We start from the raw sequence: 21,073 nt of genomic DNA, 5'->3' as shown, positions 1-21,073 counted from the left end.
AGCAAATCACACAAGACAAGAATTCTGCATTAGGATTAAGAGAATCATGAGCATTAAAAGAAAATTCCACTTTCTGAAACGATGTATGAAAACCACCAAATTCGGGAAACAGACAAAAGTTGAATGCCACACACTGATGACTTACAGATCTGCAGATGTAGCCCAAGCAGTGATGAAATTGTGTGATGGTCCATTTAGGCTACTGTTTGAGGAAGGGGGCTTCTGGATTTGAGTGCTGATTTAAAGTTTGAAAAATAGGAAACAAAACAAGTGCAAAACGTTTTCAGGTTGATGATGGTTCTCTCGGCCTGTTTACTATTGTTTCTCATTATTCATAGGAGCTTATATAAAAACCTGACTAATATTACATGAAATGACAGTAAGGTGACAATAAGTTCAACCGTTCTAGAGGGAGGTTTCAGTCTTTTATACTTTTAGACTTGTGTTGAGAAGATTGCAGTCAGGGAATACGAGTGTCCTCGCAAGCATAGTAAAATTGAATGTGTGAGGTCAATATGTGTGAGGAAACTCATCTGACAGCCCCCGCAACTGTCAGAGTATCACCCTCCTTCTTTTGTTGGGTGACCCTAGAGAATGTGGTGGGAATGGCCACTGGGAGAGAGATTACGACGAGACAAAGACTGCGAGAGGGAATGAGTGAAGGATGGAGAGTGAAAGGCAGAAGAAAATAAAGTGAGGGATAGAGAGAGAGAGAAAGACAGAGGTCAGAGAGCCAGCTGATGTGAAAGTGCCTCCGATCACCTCGTGCTTCTCCTCCGCCCCCTCGCTCTGTCTCTCTCTATCTGTTCCACTCTTTCTTTCGTTCGTTCCCACTTGAATTCCTCTCCCAGCGCTTCACTCCGATGTGACGTTGGTTTTTGATTGACGATAACAACAGAGATGCGTCAGTCAAGGCCCACACACGCTGCACACACACACACACACACACACACACACACATACACGCGCACACACACACACAAGTTAAAAGTGCCAATGGGAGTTAAAAGTGGCACTCGAGAGAGCAAATCCACACACACACACACACACATGAGTACAGTAACACACAGCAGCAGCCTCTGAGTGAATGCTCCTCACAAGGCATAATGACAGCATTCTGCAGTAACCATAGTTGGGACAGTTCCCACAGACAAGACAGGCAGAGAAAGAGAAAGACCATTTCTTTCTGTCTTCACCTCTCCTCCTACTCCCCACCTCTTTTCCAACAACCCTGACTTTGTCTGGAGCATGTGACCCTCCACAAATCAACACTATTGGCTAACAAAGTCTGGACAAATGAATTTTCTACTGTCACCAGTGACTCCAGACATATTTAGTAAATGCCCCCCCCCCAAAAAGAAAAATTTATAAAAAATTCTATCTCTGGGACTAAATTCTTATGCTTCTAAGACATTTTTAGCTTCACCCGAAGCATCTTAAACTGCTCCTGCAGCATTATTGCTACGTAACTCATAAACCATCATTAAACAGCTCCGTTTGTAGAGACTGAGCTGAGTGTGCATTTTGGGCATTTGATAGACAGATAATGTACTTATCAACCTTTTACTTTTATACACAGTACAATATCAGGAGGCAAAGGTTATGAGCTAGAAGATCTTCTTGCAGCATTTGCTCACATACATGATTTCTCTGCTTATCTGCCTGTCTGTCTTTCTGTCTCATCTTTCCATAACCTCTACACAAACTATCTACGAGCTCAGAGTTGATTATCTCCTGGTTTCAGAACACTTTCTTCCTCTCATTGGACCAGACACAGTGCAGCATTTTGTGGTGTATATTTTAAAGGGGGGAAGGGGATGACAGTGGTGATGTGGTGGTGGTGGTGGTGCTGGTGGGTGAGGGGGTGGGGGGCACGGAGCCAAGTGAAAACATGTCACTCAGGCCCCATTAAAACGTAACCCTGCCCAGCAGAAGAAAGAGACCCATATCATCATTAAGTCATCTCGGGGCGAAGCAAAAACCACAAATATTATTCCTGCAGCCCCCCGAACACCTAACACACACACACGCATGCTTACACACTCCTCCCTTTTCTTTCCTTTAGATGACAAGGAAGACGGGATGATTGGAGCTGTGCTGTGTTTGCACACTGCCTGAGAATGACAAGAAGATGTTTGGGAACTTCCTGATCCTGGAAAGGTTTATATATTTTTTGATAATTACAAAGTTCAAGCATAAGTGAGTGACTATCTATCTATCTATATAGAAGTTTTTCTCTCAGCCCACAAAAAATTACAACATTTCACAGAAAAGCAACACAAATTCATATTCATGAATTGATGACATGTGATTTACTTAAAATTACTGAATTATCCCAAAAAAAGACATGCAGTTATTCATTTTAGCTCTCCATTAGTGTATGCATACCTCACATCCTCTGAGTGTAACAGAGATGTTTTGTACAATCCAACTTTAGACCTGCACTACGCTTTGTGCTGATGCGTGTGTTTGTGTTTGAAGCACACATGCACAGAGCCTTCCCCTGAAACCAGGGGGTATTTGTGACGTTCAGCATTATGAAAAATGACTTGCCCCCGTGGCACACTGGGGTGGCAGTGATTATAATATCCAGATAATCATTTCAAACAAATTATCATAATTATCAATCAATCATGAGCCTATTTAAGCAGGCGGAGGCATGGGGGAGTGTGAGGCTGTTGGACGAGGGTAAACCATGGCCCGAAGCGCTGGATCACTTCTGTGACCCATGAGCCTCCCTCTGTCCACATAATAGCCCTCATACATTTAGGGTCATTTAGCTTGTGTATTTAGAGACTCAATTCCCCAGCTTGATATGGAGAAGAAAAAAAAGATACTCAGTGTGTGTGCACACACACCCATAGACTCAGAGCTGCAGCTGATCCCCATTTGGCTCCCTAGGCTTTCAACATGGAATGGGAAAAACCTACTAGGTCAAAGTTCATGTCAACCCATGTCATATTCCAATTTGCAAACTGCATTTACCCTGCAGATTAAATAAAGTCTGGTGCTTAAGTGTGAATAAAAGTATATATGAGGGTCCCTGCCGAGCACAGAATGAAGACATGTTTCACTATGAGGAATGCATCAATGCAATATTGATACATTAGGTGACTGTGCCCACCTATTGTCAGACAAAAAAGAGAGGAAGAGCGACAAGGAGAGTAACAGATTTAAGAGATCGTCTTAAACAGATATTTCCCTGTATCGTTTCACAGAAAATCCCCTGTGAAAAGCAGTGCGAATTGATTCAATCTCAGTGGTATTGAGAGGTGAATGAATGGGTCTTGGCGAGAGAGACAGAGAAATTGAGAGAGAAAGAGAGATAGAAAGAGAGAGAGATAGATAGTAGCCCTTCGGGGGAGATGATCGTCTTGGGAAAAAAGCAATCAGTGCTCATTGATTTTCTCTGCTGGTTGAATGGAGGGTGTCTATCTGGAAGTCATTATCTGCCATCTGATCTGCTGGAGTGTTTACACACGTCGGTGTGGACAGCAGCGCTCTTCTGAAGATGAGGATTAACACACACAGAGACCCACAGACAGACGAACACGCACACACTGCACAGACTGTGGTCTTTCCCCCTGCTCCGTATCTAACTACCACCCTTAAATCCAAGAAATCCAAAAAGAAACACAAGTCCTCCAATACCCTATTAATGTCCACACACACACACACACACACATACACTTAAGTGTATGAGTGTGTGTGAAAGGGAATATACATAAGCAGGGCCTAGACAGCTAAACAGAGAGATAGTCCTGTTTTGTATAGCCAGACCAGACCAAGCCAAACAATCCCTGATCCTATCACCAATAGCCCCTGATAGCAATCTATAGCTACAACAACACCATCCTATGTGTCGAGAAAAAGAGATGGATAAAATGAATGGAAGAAGATGGAGAGAGTAAGCAAAGGAGGGATTCAGATAACAGACCTTTTTATTTGCCGTGTGTGTCTGTGGTGTAAAGATGCATGCATGGAAGCCAGTAAAAAACGTCATACATACATACATCGACACTCACAGACACACACACACACACACACACACACACACACACACACACACACACACACACACACACACACACACAGCTATAAGGTCAGCACTGAGCAGCTTTTAGTAAGTGGAAGAAAGAAGCTGCAGTATTATCTTTGCTTCTATTTTATCCCCTGCCTTATCCCTGGCTCTAATGGTGCCTCCCTCTAGCCTTTACTCATCTTTGAGACTGACACATTAATATGAAATTTAACTGGAATGTTAGCACAAGGAAAGGACAAACTTAATTTATATTTCTATATAAGATTACAGTAGGGTTACTATTAAATCTCTTGCAATGTGAGAGAGCGTGTGCTGATTTAGATTTTTTCTTTTCTGATCTATTTGTGCTTTTATTTTTCTTGAAATTTCATTTATTTTGTTAATCTAATTTTTATTTGCTGCATAGTTTTCTACAAAAAAGAAAGTCATATATTACTATGCAAAATTACCATAAAATTACACGATCCAAAGAACCAAAAGTGAGTCATATTCTCATCTTATTCTTTAAGTCATACACTTCTGCCCATTTTGTGCAGGGGCTGGTAACCTGCCAATACAAAATAATCTGAAATCGTTAACGGTAACGCAATAATACACACAGTGGCAGTATGTAGATATGCATTACTATATATAACATATACATATATATACATATAGATAGATAGATAGATAGATAGATAGATAGATAGATAGATAGATAGATAGATAGATAGATAGATAGATAGATAGATAGATAGATAGATAGATAGATAGATATACATAACTACAACTCTGTTCGCTGGAATGTGGCGCAGTGTAACAAATGAGAACTAATAACCCGCAGTTATGCAAACACATTTCTCTGCAATGAACTAGTTTATTCACAAGTTACGACTAAATTAAAATTCTGCCTTAATCAAGCATAGCAATGGTAATGACACAGTAGAGGCAAAAGAAGCTGGTGTTTGTGTGTGCGTGCATGCGTGCGTGCCCTCTGTTTGTGTGTGACTGCATGCAGATGAATGAGTCATGTCATAAGGAATGGCTCATGCATAATTTCATTCATATTCATAACAGGCATGTGGTCTGCCACCGCCCGATGAGGGCCCACCGCAACTCACACACTGCATAATGAGATGTGGCCAGTGTGTTTTTGTGCGTGTGTCTGTTGGTCTTTTTTTATTAACCATAGGTAGGCATGTTGTAAGCCTGTGTTCTGTCATCTGTGTGAGCCTCAGTGTATACACATTAAAACTCTATGCTCCTATCACTGCATGTATGCAAACGCCTAAGCATGTGAGTGTGTGTGTGCCTGCTGAATGCTGACTGGAGTGCATGGGTCACTCTTATGTGGAAGGTGGTTGGTAGTTTATAAAACCAAGTAGGTTTTTCCACATTGTACGAACATGTGGGGAAGACGGAACAGCCCAAACCACTTGCGGTCAACTCTTAAAATAAGCTCATTGACTAATGTAGGATTTCAAATCAACCAAGCAGTCAGTGATTTACATGCCTGCCTGTTTATAGATGCCACAGCAACAGGACCCTTGACCTGAAATGCAAATGAGTACACTTATTTCATATTTCTTTTCTAAGAGCCATAATTATAAACTGCACTAAAAAGACTTGAAGTAAATTTTGCCATGCAGATGTTCAGTCCTCTTCCACAATTACTTATTCAAAGGTAGTCAGATTTTTATATTAAAAAAGCAGCCTACTCATATTTGACCATTTTGTCATGTAAGATAACACAAAGGTAAAAATATAATAAATGTTGCAGCAATGCCATCTCAAAGATCTGAGAGCTACTATAACACAAGTTCAAGCAATCTAAAGGCAAAAAAAAAATTCAGCTCTCAGTGGGTTTTGCTTGTTTTGGTGGGATACTGTAAATATATATTGCTAAACAATATAACTTACTGCTGTTGGTTTTTCAATAACTGATTCCGACTACTCGGTCACTGACTTGAGTTGGCTATGCCTGCAATGGCTTTAGTATTTCTCAGAAAGAGCGTGCCCTCTCCAGAAGCCATTGTTCTTTCATGGACCATTAGATGGACATGAACTCTCTTGCTGTTCTTTGTTGACCTAGTGACACTGGTCATAAAATCAAACTGCCCAGCCTCTTCAATAAATTTATCACCTCATAAAGTGGTCACTGACTGGTCAATGAGACGTATCGGTCATAGTGTGTTTGTGTGTGTGTCTGTGTGTGTGCGCGTCAGTCTTTTTTATCTGAGTGAAGAGAGGGTTTCTTAGAATGCAGATCACTGTTGTTCAGTCTTCAGTGATAATAAAGGCTTTAGGCACTTAAACGCTAGCCAATGAATGCAGTTGCAGTGCACTACATAGACGGACATTACTGATGGGCAACATGCTTTAAAAAAATTGCTAGTGGAGGTTCTTGCAATAAAATATAAGCTCACATGACCTCACACAGAGGCCAGTGATTTTTTTTAGATCCCACAAACACAGTCAAATGTGGAATAGAAGACCCACTTTTCTGTGACTGCTACAAAATGCCAGTTTATTACTTCATCCTCCAAGAAATCTGATAGTTTTGATTAATTGGTAAAAACCAGCAAAATAGTTATTCAGGGAGTGATCCGGGTTGCACAGCAGTATAACGATTTATAACTATCCTACCTTTTTGATGCAGCTATCAGGGGAGTCATCCTCATGGTCATTCATCATCTGCAAAGCAAACACAAAAACATATATAATATACATATCTTTTCAGTGTGCCAGACAAGTTTTGATTTTGATTGAGAGTCAAATACATTTGTCAAAGCATTAAAAGAAAACATCAATTCCAGCACTTCAAATAAGGTTTGACCGTCGGTGCTTGATGACAAAAGCACGGGGTGTTCGCAGTTCATCACACACATACACCCTCTGGGCTACAAATGTGACCAGAGGGATATAATAATGGACTAAGAGGTCACAAAAACACACACAGAAGCAAACATAACACTGCACACATTCTGATGAATGAATACCCCGTATTTGACGTTAATTCTCCGCTTCAGCATTGCAGGAAATTTCACTGAGAATATCTATGTGTGTGTGTATGTGTGTCAGTGTGTGTGTGTATAATTAAGCCTTCAAGCAATATTTACTGGGGGCAGATGGGTGGTAGAATGCTCCCAGTGTCTGCTAGAGGAAATGAAGGAAGTGGGGGAATGATGAAGAGATCGGGCTACTCTGCTGCAGTGAGAGGGCATTTCACATAGAATGGTAACCCAGAGTCTCTCTAAGTTTGCCTGTCTTTTTCTCTCCCTCTCTGAAGCCCATTGATGGTAAATGAGGATCAAAGAAGAAATGCAGACTGTTTTCAGAGCAGTTTGGGGTGGAGTTGAGGATCAGCATAGTACTTTACTGAGTTTAGGTCAAATTAGGCCTATAAAACTTCCCCAAGTGCAGACTTAAAGCATATCTGAACCTTCCTTTTCCTGCTCACTATCCTCCCCATCTGCCCTTTAACAGTATGCATGTTGTTTGGGCGTTGTGACAAGACTGGCTGCCCTTATATTAGAGCTGACATATTAAAGTTTGTATTTCCTTAACCAATGCGGCCCACCGTGATGGGAAAAGAGATATTTATCTGCTGTGGAATCTCCATGTAGACTGTGGAGCTATTCTTCAAATTCTGGCTCACAGCGATGTCTTTTATGCACCTTTCAATACAACGCTGTAATTCACAGGAAGTTATTATGAATTATGTGCATGAGATTTAGGTTATGCCCACTTGCTTGAACCTCAGGGAAAAAAAGAGCTTGTGAGTTTCTCCAACTGTTTATTCTTTAGTTAAGATTGAAAAAAAAGGAACTTTAGTACATAGTAGAGCAGAAAAGTTGACTCTTTCTTCTTCTTCCCTCCCTCCCCCTTGCTAAACAGTGAACCAGATGGCCCATATGCACACGGATGTACCTTAATCGATGGTTTTCTACATTAAGCTGTCTAGGGATGTGCTTCTAAGCCTCACCAAATGGTAGTAATTACACCACAGACACTTACAAAAGTGTTTTCAACCTACTTACTGTACACATCATCTAAACCTTTACAGACGCATCCTGTTCCTGTGAAATCCACTCCAAACAAAGCAACAGTAAACATGCTATCAAATTGAAGATTTTTCACTTGTAACTGTAGCTCCCTTGTTTTAAAAATGTGCACATAGAAACTGTGCTGCTAGATGAAAATATAAGTGTCCCTGCTGATTTGGTAACTTGTGTCACAGGCATGCTAGCATAAGTTTGTGAAAAATGAACAAACTTTGTTGATCCTCCAATTTTGTGCGTTTTTTTAAATTTTCTTTTATTATAAAGCATTTCTTGTATATCAAATTTTATGTTCATTATTTCGGTTTAGTAAATTACAGGGACATATGGATGAAAAAAAGAAACCACGACAAAGTTTATTCTTGATGAAAAAAGCAGCCACAGATGCCAGCGTCATGATTTAAAGGAACAAGCGGTCACAAACCGGCACAAAATAAACAGACAATTTTTTAAAATTTTGTGGAACAAAAGCAGGCCTCGTCAGTTTTTTAACATGATTTCAACATGACTATTTATTAGAAAGAAAGATATCCGATTTCTACGTCTGCCCGGGAGGTAAAAAAGCAGTGCTCGTGAACTTTAAAAATTGGAATAGAGTGACAGTAAACTAGAGAAAGTGTGTAAGAGAGAGAGGCTGCAGTTTGGAGTGTGCTGTCCCATTTCTTGTAATACACCAAACCAGCTGCAACAGTTTACAAAACCAACAGCTTGGCTGGGTCATCTAAAATGCTACCAGGCGTTCAACAGCTATAGGACAATTTCTGGACTTTCCCTCTGCTCTGCTCAGCTACATGCCAAGTGTGTGTGTGTGTATCAAATTGTGCAAGAGTAACCTAAAACTCTAGAAGACATGCAAGCAGACATGAGTGGTTTTACTGATGCCTTAATGCCTTTCAGCTTTAGGTTGGGGGTCGGGACTGTGTGGGCACTCCTTCGTCCAAACCTCCCTTCTGAGTCCAGAAACACTGAGCTCATTGTCAGAAATATGGCCGACTAATTATAAAGCTTCCTTGCATTTTATTTCTATGCATTTGTAATGTAGATTGTCTATTGTGAAGCGACCCATTTTTTGGGGGAAGTTAAATATAAAGATTAGTGGTTAACAGGGTACTCTGTGATCTAAAGTTCACAAAGACAGGTGGAGATGCTCTTTCAACATTGGCAAGTTGTGTGTACACACTGACTCACATAATACCCTCACACACTTACCAGACAAACACACGCTACGAATATTGTACCCTTGCAGCAGGACTCTGCCAAACAAATAAATAAGCTATTAATTAGGGAAGGAAAATGTGATTGGCCACTGACTGGCAGACCTATGATTTATTGCACGTGTCACCATTGCCTCAAAGTGACTTTACTCTTGGTTGAAGAGACAGGTCGAAATACAGACCGGCCTATGTTGAGGGATAGATTTTCCACTACACACAGAGAGAGGTAAAATTGTCCATTTGTTCTGTATCTAGCCTGCTGAATGCTGACATGTCAATATGTCTTATGGAAAAGAGAAAACACTGAAGTGAGGGTAATTAGACAGAGTGTGTAAAATGTGTGTCTGGGCACACAAATGTCTCTCTCTGGCCCATATGACCTCAAACATAAACAAATCCAGTCGTGGCTTGATGAAAGTGCAGCCACCTGCAGAATCCTTCCACCGAGAGCTGTCCAGACCCTCATTAGGAATATGCGTAACTGTGTGTGTTTGTACATGTGACACTATGTGTCTGTGGCGTGTGCTTTCGACCTGGCTGTGAGGGAAAACCCCTCCATTATTAGTTTTTCATAGCATAACTTTTGTTATTGGACAGAGTCAGGAGTTTTTCAACGCCACCTTAGCATCATTCGTATTGACAGAACATGACGACCAAGTGGACAAAAGAAAACATGACCCTCAGTGAGTGGACCGCTTTATTGTTTTTACAAGCTCTGTCACAGTCTAAAACACATGACAGAGTAAAATCATTCTATTAAAAAAACAGCACAACAACCCCAAACAGGGTCTCTTTATAGAGCCCATAAAGGCACATATGTATGCTTTGCATGTACAGTCAGTCTTTTAAAGAATGAAACATACACTATTCTCATAGTCACAAAATTCACTGGTATGATATCAGAAAAGTACCCATGGTTCCCATGGTAGAGAAGGACCTCACAAAGCTTGCTCATCCATTGGAGTGAGCAGAAGAAGAGGGCCTCACTTGGAGGTTTGCATCGTAGGAAAATGTTAGCATTCTGTTGCCAAAAACAATTCTCCTCAACCCTGGATAATATGAGGCAATACAGTAACACGGCCCAATGGAGGGCTGAGGATGTCACAAAGCCACAAGTTTCCAAAAAGAACCAGCAGCAAACAAACCTCAGGGTTTTTTGAACCAGGGTCCTGACTGACAACCCATTGGCTGCAAGTGCCACACCAAGAAATCCACAAATTGAAAGTTTTGCTACGCATTTATTGGGATCTTTTGGAGCTTCTTGGCACATTGAGAGAGTTTCGTTGTGGTGGCAATGCCCTGGTTATGTTATTGATCTTTTTGACGTACAGATGGAGAGGAAGCGGTCTTTCACTGTGGGTTGAGTTGAATAATATGCTGTTGAGAAAACATATTTTTTTCATTGAGCAAGAAATTTAAAAAAAGAAAGAAAGAAAAAAGAAAAGAACAAAAAAGTTGTTGGAGCCTTTAAAATCAGAACTAACCATCATGTCAAACACAATCTCTACAAATGTATCTAACTCTTCTGACTCCCACACAGTTGCACATTTGCACTACAATCAATAAAATGTCACAACTGCCCCAAAAAAGAAAAGAAAAGAAAAAAACAAAAGAAGAAGTGATAAAAAGTCTCCTTTTGGGCTTTTTTTGTCTGTGGTCTCTTGCTATCATTTGGAATCCCTGATAATGAACCTTTTACACTTTCCTGCCAGAGACTGCTTAAGTAAGGATGCTTGTCTGACTGAGTCTGCTTTTTAGCATCAAGTCAGATAATGCCTGCTTGTTGTTCCAAGTCCTTTCTCTGGCGTGCTCTTTAAAAGGGGGTAAAATGTGGCTATTTCAGGACTTCCCAGAGATAGTGGCTTTGACAGTTGACCTAAAACAAGACCAGGGCTATGACTTCTTAAAAACATACCTCAACAATGAGGTTTCATACAAAGATTAAGTAGGTAAGTTTGAAGACCAAGGAAGGAGAAGAGGAAACAGGGCTGAAATTCACACTGCTAAATACCAGGAAACTGGGCGTCCATCAGATACAATATGATGCCTTTAATAAGTGGAAGACTTAAGGTGCTTTGGCCAAGGCAAACATCAGGGGCACTGCTGATAGGAAAGTTTCACTCTCTTTCTCCGTTCTTTCATTTTCTAGCCGCTATAAAAGATTAACCACTGATTACCTATTGTTACTTACACTTTCTGTTAAACTTAATGTGAGAAAACTACACACTTTATCAGTAAAAACGAAAAAAAGTAAAAACTAAAAAAGGATCAGGGAGATCAGACACTTATTGCATGGCGTTAAAGCTCTCTGTTACCCAATCCTACACCCAGATGGGTCAGGGTGCGGCCTGTGACGGAACTGAGAACTGTTGGTGAGATAGAGATTAGTGCACAAAGGTTAGATTTGGAAGGCAAACACTCAGAACTATTGTGTGACTCTGGAAAGTCACGGCTACTTGTCAAATACAAGCGGCTGATATTTACAGAACAAGCGTTGACCCCGTGTGTCCTGAGAGTCTTTGTGTGATTTATGAAGAAAATGGCATAGTGAAAATATACTGGCAGAGGTTTACACCGACCCCGGACAGGCTTGACTCATCATTCCAGTGTCTTGTATGATTCGCAGATCTTGCTTAGACATGCAGTCGAGATGCCACACTCAGTACGATTGAGCAGATCAAATATTTGCGTTCATACAATTGCAGAGTTTGAAGTCATTTCTTTGTAGGAAAGTGATGTTTCAAATTGAGGTTTGCACTTAGCAAACAGAAATTGGGAAAGAAGCTCACTTCATGAAAAAGAGGGCAAAAGGAATGCAAAGGGAGGTGGAGGGAGGAGGAAAGAGAGCTGGATTTTGTAAATTTATTAAAAGGGCCATATTTTCATGGGCGCCTTGTTCGACCATTCATCATCTGACGTCCAAGACCCCTTATCCTTTTAAGGCCTTTGATTCTGAACCTTATATCGACAGAACCATACAGATAAATTATCTGCTAGGCTTCCACTTTATTGATAGGTCATTTGGGCAGATGATCAGTAATAATCATAAGTGAATAAAGACGTGCCAATAGATCTTCTGCTAGCAGATGGTGTGACAGCCGCAAGGTTCAGACCCAATAAATAACCCTACCTTTTGGCCTAAGAGGATTGCCTACACAGCATCGGCAGCTGCTGTGACATGCCTTTCAGATAATGATATATTGCGTCTTCCCTATTCATTTTGATAAAGGTTGCAGTTTATCGACACGTGGCAGCAGGAAGAAAAATCATATTGCTTTATTTCTTATGATCTCCCATTCTTTCTGTGACACATATTGCCTCTTAGCAAGCACAAGGTTATGGGGTAAGATTTAGAGTCTTGACCTTGGGGCATATAAATTCAATCAAAGGTCATGCCACAGATACTTTTCATTTTAGCTGAGCAAAGTGCAAACACATCGAGTGCATATTTCAATGTTTACATCGATGCATGGCGTAAATCTGATATTGCTATTCAGCTCAGCAGTGTCACATGTTTCAGATCTTCATTTCCCCTTACAAACTGAATTTGTATATTTACGTATATCAGACCACACTGTCTGTCCCTCCGTCGAGTGCCAAGATGAATCCCTAATTCAAACCAGGAATTCCTTTTAGTAGGTAGAAAAGGGCACAGAAACACAGACAGGGAGATCTCTCATCACATCAAGGCTTTTCTGGACAGCAACCACTGAGATATTGTCATGTGATGACTGACAACTGGCGAGTAAATTGCATATAGTTTATCAGGGTCAGGCTAAATATTTACAACATAAGCATATTTCAGCATAAACAGCATAGGTTTGGTAGCTTTTCATTTCATTACTTTAAACCCAGTATATGTATGTAAAGAATAGGCTTGCTCAAACAAGGGGACTACATGTGGACAGATATTCAACAAAGTGCAAGACAGGAGAAAATGAGGAAAACAGAAAGACATTTTGAGCAAGTTTTTGCTTGAAAAAGTGTATTTTACAAGTCTGTATATTGGCTTTCATATGTGCTGTGTATTTTAGTGAGGCATCCCCTTGAAAATGCTTAAGACAAGTAGGGGCTTTTTTAAGGGTTTCATGAGTTTATACCAAGGTCGAGTCCTACACACGATGATTATGATGATGCCCGAGAAGGCCACAGCTACGCCAAGTAACTTGCTGCTGAGATTTCTCTGGCAGATAAACAAACAAGGCTTGAACATGAATTTCCTGTTCAAGAGTATGAGAGTGTTTGTTTGTGCCTTGGAATTGCATTGGAAATATGATGTTTGATCTGATGCACCAAACAGTGACAAATTATACACATACTAGAACAATTAGGCTACATAATTACAGTACTAACAGTAATCCAGATCAATTATCAAGCACCTCCAGCAGTTTCGGTGCAATCTAGTGTGGGTATACACATTTGTGAGCCAGTCTTTACTCTGAGTAGTCATTTTGTAGTGGTCCTGGCCTCTGTGTTTACCAAGACATTTAGACTTAGGTCTTAGGTTATCAGTAGGACTAAAGTAAATGGTATAGGGCTTTGTTTTTATTGTGCTAATATACTTTTCAACAAACACACAATGAAATGACTAAGAAAAAGCTGCACATTGGTTAAGAATATCCTTTCTTTTACAGAAACAGATCCATCAAATGAATTAAAAAAAATGCTTTTTTAAGTGTGTAAGTTTTTACCGAATAAATTCAAACGCAATTATCCCTAACTGAAGCTTGTGCACAATATAAATACCAGCAATAATAATGGCAGCTTAATAGTTTTAATGGCTGCTATTAGCATCTGTGCTATTTTGAGTACGATGTGACGATAAAGCACAAAAAGCATTTGTGTATAACAAATGGACTGTAACTTAGAACGTTGTTTATCCTTGTGATTTCTTTTGGTGGCCAATCAGATTATTTACACGGTGGAAACATAAAGACTAGAGCACTTAAGCTAGTTGCTACTGCCAAAAGATACTGTCTGGAGATATTGGCTATAAATGACTTCTTTTACTATGGTGGCCAGAAATTTAGCATAGGGCTTATACAAAGAAAAAGAAAAGGTAACATACTTGATTGCCAAGTGCAAATAATGGTCTCAAAATCCTTTTCTTAGTTTCATATGTTTTTATTTCACCAGCAATTTAGTATCTGGCAATTGCATATGTTCTAAATAGTGGTTGAAAAGCCTCTATAGTCTTTCTGTACTCACTACATGGGCAGTTTTTTTTTTATCAGGGGATTTTAGAAATCACCACACTCGACGATCCAAATGACGAAGACGGTGACTACAAAATTATGTCTACTAAATAACGAAAAAGAAAAACAAACTGAAGAGCAGTGGCACTTTAAAAACACAAAGGTAACATCAAGATATGACTGATTAAATGGGTTGTGGAAAAGAATCATCTACTTTTCTGCACTCAGCGATTTGCTCTCTCAGATTTTTGCTATATGGCCACCTTTGTGGGGCTCTTGTGCTCTGTCTGGCTTTTTTTTCCTTCTCTGTCTTCCTGGAGTCATACTCTGTTTAGCCTTGCTCCTGAGAGATAGCAACATTTATCACCTCAGGAAGTGTCTCTAAGTCCACAGGATTAACCCATCACCTCCACAATAAATGTCAAGCTCTTATGATTAATGAAGCTAATGAATTCAATTATAGCAGCAGTGTCCAAGAATATTGTAGTAAGATGATTCACCGCTGTCCTTTTTCCCCCCTCAGCTGACCTAAAGTTTGTCTGTCTGGGTTAAACAAGTAATGGGTGGTAAAAGCAGGTTGTGAGACATGCTGCCCACCACTGCTTGACAGTGATACAGTTACATCTTTGGCTTCTCTTTCATCAGCCTGGCATGTTGTTTTGGCCTTGTGGACATCTCAAAGATATAAGATATAACTGTTTGGAGATAATGTAGCAGTTCCACTCCCTTGTACAAAGGCCATTGTCTGATGTTTTTGCCATCAAAACCCAAGATGAGTTGAAGTGTCACGTGGTATCAGACTTCAAAAGAATGTGGGGTAATGATGTTGCAAAAGCAATGATACGATGCTACTGCTTATCCCAGCGCTGAATGGAAAAAACTCTGCACAGGAGTGGACTTTGTGGTGCAAGACGCTGCCAAGTAAAATTTTAATAACTGACAGATACCTCATGTCATTCCAAAGTTCAGTTGCTCTTATTGAATATAAACCAAAAACTGTTCGATCAATACCAGCAATTATAAGCCCCTAAGTCAGACTGCTGAAGAGAAAATGCACCTCTGTGCAGGTGAATATTAATACCTACTCCTCTGACCTTCGTGCTCATCAAAAATGAGTTTATTAGCTAAGCCATATAAGGCCAAGTTTTTACAGCCCTATTAGAGTGAAGGAGAGACTATCTCTGTCACTAAGATTCATGTTGCCCAGCTTATCGAGCACTTCCGTTATCAGCACAAACCTTCAGCAAGGGACACTAAGTTCCAGTTGCACACCTCAGACATGAGACCCATCAAACCTCACAGGTCTTATCACACTTATCATTTTATTCACCGATGTCTGTGAAACAGTTGTTGTTTTTTTGTAGAGCTTTTCATCATCATCCGCACGATCATCCTAGTACGATATGTACAGATAGGATGCGCCATTCTGGTCTATGAACCCTAGTTTATAGCTGTCTGACTGTCTGGCCTGTCCATGTGATGATGACTGATGATTTTATTGGGGGAGTTGCATAGTCACAACTCAGAGCTGGGACTTTCCATTAGTCATCTAACAAGAGCAATCAGCTTGGAAAATGTTTGCAAATAGCTTCTTGACCTTCTTTTTTTGTTATTATATCCCCAAAGCCAGGATGTATTCTATTCTGCACCCACTCGTTCATCTATTTTAAATAACAGAAAAAGCCGGGACCAAGACAAAAGAAGAAATAGATTTTGGAGCCAACAGTCATTAATGTTTTTGCCCATTTTGGCCCTTGCAGTTACAGGAGATGATTTAGGGGGAGAGAGCCACTGGACAAAGGACGAGGGAAAGCAGGAGCGAGAGGAAACTTATCTGTCCTTGGGCTGAGGGACAGAACAGTGTTGGCTTTATTCGGCGCCTCGGCCCTGTCGTTAAGGAACGATGACACACTCCTCAAGGCCCACATTAATCTTTAACAGTGCGATTTTTAAAATAACACCAATGTTTTCCCCAAGGCATGTGGGGAGGAAAGGCACCGTTCAGTCCTGCCGAGTTCCATCAAGTTTTCTTTTTTTCTTATTCCCAATTCTGCTAACACTGGAAAGCACAGAAACAGAGAAGGGTTTAGAGAAGAGATTTAAAAACAAAACTAAGCTGCACATTTCACAGGAGTATAATGACCATAAAGCAGAGCTGGAGCCTTTCTGGAGCAACATCACCAGGTGCTAAAAGCCCTTGACCTCACTTATTCACCCCGACAGTGGCAGTTCCAGTGGCTCCTTTGCACCACGCATTACTGTTGTTAACAGTGTTATCGCAAGGCGAGATAAAGCCTGTGGCAGCTGATGGGCCTTAAGTGAATAAGTCTGCAGATGCGTAAATAGAGTGGGGAGTGTCCGTCACTGAGCTGCTTGTTAATGACATTGGAAAGATAAAAGCTGAAACAGAAACATTTTATATTATTACACACACTTTATTAAAACACAATGTGTACTGAGCAGCAGGCTAGGAAAAGGAGCATGGGTAAAAACGAGACAGCGCCAGTAACGATTTTTAGTTTTTGGGAAACAGACCCCAAATTCAGGGTATGGGGAGGAACCTCTGCAACCGGTGGCTATTACACAATATGGTAATACTGCAGCTCTGAGGTTTCCCATCAGATCAACAAGGATGCCTCACAATGCACCAAGAAAGAGATGGAAGCTCAAGTAAGATGATTCTGCCAGACAGCTAAAGACAGAGCTACTGGTTTAGGAAGCCAATGGATTCTTGAAAACATCTCGTCTCAAAAAAATGCCTCCCTCTCCCTTTATCTCTCTCTATTTTCACCCCTGTGAAGAAACAGCATATCTCATTTCACAGCATCTAAAATTCAGTTGGGGTAAGAGTGATGTGTGTCCTCTCTTTATAAGACTTTTTAAGACCTTCTTTTTCGAGGCTGTTAAGCTGTCGGATAGGCTTATCCATTATGTAGCTTTCAATAACTTCCATATGCGTTTTATTTCTCATCTCCTCCCTCCTTCCTCTGTCTCCCTTCCGCTGAATGCCTCACACGGTATACAGAAGGTCGGGCCAAGGCTAACATGTATCTATAATGTGTTCGTCTCAGTCAGCCCCCTGAGGAGTGGAGCCCTGCTCTGGCTCGTTGGCACAGCGGACAATGTGGGTGTTGTGTGGAGGAGCTGGCTGGCTGTCCACTCAGAGACAAGTCAATCTGGGGCCACTACTGAACTGCTGCCTGTCCTGCTGCTCTAGTGCCTCAATAAGACCCTTCTTCACATTTTTTAAGTGTGAGTCGATTATTTATTTTTCTTTTTTCATGTCTTAACTTTTTCGTGCACTCCCCTCGCTGGACTGGGTCTGTCCGCAACTCTCATACTCCGTGCAGCCTGTTTTCTTTTGTGTGTGTCTCTATAAGTGAATGTGTCTGCATGATTACAGAGTACTCCTTTTCACACTGGTGACACTGGGCAGATTGAGACATCAGGCGCCTGCATGCTGTGGTAAATTAGCTATTCTTCTTGGTGCCTAATTGGAAATGTAAATGTTTTGCAGGGTTAGAGAAGCACAGTGACAGGATATGATTTGCAAGGAAGCAGAAAATCTGATTATAGATCATCTTTTACAAAATCAGAACGTACGTAATCTTTTTTTATATAATGAAATCTGATGTGAATTAACTCAGAATAATAACATGTTAATGAGAAATGCTAAGAACCCAAACAAATGGACACTGGGGGGGAAAAAAGTTTTTTTGTCAAAAACCTTTTGCGGAGACATATTCCCATCCCAAAACCCTTGCCACTTATAATGAGCTAATACTCTAAACTCTAAATTAGAAGCAAATACATTTCCATGCATAATGACCCAACCACAAAAAAGAAAAAAAAAAGAAACATTAATTACAGTGCCGCCATCTACATAATTCAGAATAAAATATGAAACAAAAATGCCACCAACACTAATTGAGTAATTCATCACAGGACCTTATTGGTAAATGTTCTTCTCTGGTTGAGCAGTTTCAGCAAAATGAAAACATTTGCATGAAGTTAAGGTTTGAGGCCCACCAGTAAACACTGAAAAGTGAAACTAAATACCGTAAAGGGTCCAATGTAAGATTTATCAGTTTACAACAATATTAAAACATTTCAAAATCAATCATCAGAATGTAATAACAGTGTTATGCAGTTCAAAGAATTATGCATATTAGGTATTATGTCATTTATGTCAAGCCTTGGCTTGTACTATCTTATAATACTACTTTGTACATCTGGATTGGTTGTTTCTGCCTTTCCTTCATCAATTTATGTTTACAACTTCTTATCAATGATGCTGAATGACAGGCGGTCAGCAACTACAACAAGTAAACCCAACAGCAGCTCACACTCTTGGCAAACAACCATCAGAAACCAGGATTAGCCAACTGGCTAGGTTTTGTTTTTAGTCTAAGGTTTATTGCACTTGTGTCCACAGCTTACCACGTACCCTTAACCCTTGTTATCAGCACCAGGACACGATGATGACTTGAGGTTCAGTCCCTGCAACAAGCTGAGTTCATGTGGCTTCAACAAACAACTGTGTTGGTTGACTTGACTTCATCTGTAACAATATCTTGTAATAGCCGAGAAGAACAGCAGTTGCTCAGCTGTCCACTGTAAAGAAAGTTGGGCTAAGAAGATAAATCAGCATCATCAAGAAGCAGATGATGCATGCTATATATATATATATAGCATATATATAACTCAGTTTATTATGTCTGTTTTGAAAAAGCAATGTGCCGTGACTTTGCTCTTTACATATGCTGACAGTCTTTTGAATATAGCTGGAGCTTGGCCCATCCACAGTTATGGGCGGTACTCCCTGTTGCTGGGGGTGAACTGGAGGTGCTGGGAAAAAACACTGTGCATTCACAGTAAATGAAGCCTTGTGAGTAACCGTGGCGAGAGTGCTTCTTAACCGATGAGCCCAAAGACAACTTCACGGATCATCTCTGCATCACAGAGACACCCACAATGCTAAAGACCTACTGCCATCTTTAGAGCAAATCACAGAAAGCCACTGAATAGCTTAGTTTTAGCCTCACTCATGACAACAAATCCAAACAGTGTGAATTGAGTTTTGTCTCATTCTTCTTAATTGGCAGCAGCAGGTTTTTGCCTCTTTTTCTTCTCCGTTCAATATGAATAAATGCGACAAGCTTCTGATCCCAGCTTTTCAGCCTATGACTGTTTATTTATCTATTTCAACTACACCCAAGGGAACAAAAGGCATGCAGAATGGCCGCTGACAGCCATGTCGAATATCTCTTTCTGCCAAATCTGGCTGTTTTCTCTCACTGCTGTCACTTGATGTCTTTATGCAAGGCTGAGAGTTCGCCACTATGAAAAGGGTGGGGGGTGAGCTGAGTGAGTGACCCCCACAGGAGGGGAGTATTAAAAGTAAAAAAAGAGAGCGAGCGCAAGGGATGGATGAACCAGAAGGCGGGAGTAGAGTAAAAGGGGGAGAGGGGGCACCCCTGCCGGGTCCCAGGCATCCCGGCTGGCAGTCCCCATCTTGGCTTCAGACGGCTTTTGTCAAAGAGGGGAAAAGAGGGTCTCTTCTTCACTTGGGCATGGGACAATGGATGTTTTGTCAGTCTGGAAGGGGGTGTTCGTGGGGGAGTATGGAAGGATGCTGAAAGAGGAATAAAGCCAAGGACCCATCTTCACAAGGGGTGGGGTGGTGGCAGTGGGCAGCCCTTTGGAACTGGACAGATGTTGAAATGAGGATGATTTATTAGCCTTAGTGTCCTTGGTGGCACTTGGCCACCATCCCAGACTTAGAAGTGAGAGAGTAACTGAGAGCAAGAGACATGGGGAAGAGGAGGAGGAGGGCAGCTATGCATCAGAGACATCTTAATACCTTCTATGGGCATGGGGCGCTTCTTTCTCTCCAACCGTCGTGGCATTTTTGCCCAATTCTATCGAGGAAAAATAACTTGGTCGGGAGTCATCTGCATCGCTGCTTCGGACCTTGTCACCCAGAGTTATCCTCTTCTTTCACCGACCCCCCCCCCTCCCCCCCCTCACCCCACATCCACCACACCCCCAACAGACAAATACACCAACTGTGTGTGCGCTGCCTTCACTGCACCGCCACCATCAGTCCTCTGCTTATATAAAACAACAAATTACCAAATTAACATTCCCAACAGTCCTCAGTCTCCCTTCACTGTTCTGGGCAGAGGCACTCTGAAAGTTGCCAGACAACAAGTGTAAAAGAGAAAAGGCTGAGTGTGTGTGTGTGTGTGTGCGTGGAGGGAGAGATTCTATAATTGTAGCCAGTGTTTCTTAAAAAAAAATGGAGAGTTAAAATGTGTTTTATGTGTAACTTAGGCAGCTGCAAATCTCTGTAGTCTTAGCTCTGCTCTATGCTGTAATTGGGAGGTGTCACATGTTTTGAGTCACAATGTATCACCCCGGCATGTTTTGAGTCACAGCGTATCACCCAATCGTACCACCCATGGAGACCCGTGAGCCTAAGCTTTTATGCGAGTGTGTGTATGTCTGTGTCAGAAGCTACCCAAGCCAAATTGAGGAAAATAGTATGCATTCCTCAGTGCAAATCGTCCTTAACAGTTT

At 41.0% G+C, this 21,073-nt stretch overlaps 1 protein-coding gene across 1 annotated transcript in view; it reads right to left on the bottom strand.

Annotated features, from left to right (window-relative positions):
• Nucleotides 1–21,073, bottom strand: part of prdm16 (PR domain containing 16) — a 172,646-nt gene that overhangs the window by 74,182 nt on the left and 77,391 nt on the right. The window contains 1 exon segment of the mRNA XM_085261087.1: nucleotides 6,668–6,715. Within this exon segment, the coding sequence (XP_085117213.1) occupies nucleotides 6,668–6,715 (48 nt within the window).

This window comes from Mchenga conophoros, linkage group LG20 (assembly GCF_057382185.1).
Source record: "Mchenga conophoros isolate Kocher_MC1m ecotype Shallow Benthic linkage group LG20, M_conophoros_male_GT1.1, whole genome shotgun sequence".
NCBI classification, from domain to species: Eukaryota; Metazoa; Chordata; class Actinopteri; order Cichliformes; family Cichlidae; genus Mchenga; species Mchenga conophoros.
This window is presented reverse-complemented; position numbering and strand designations above follow the sequence as displayed.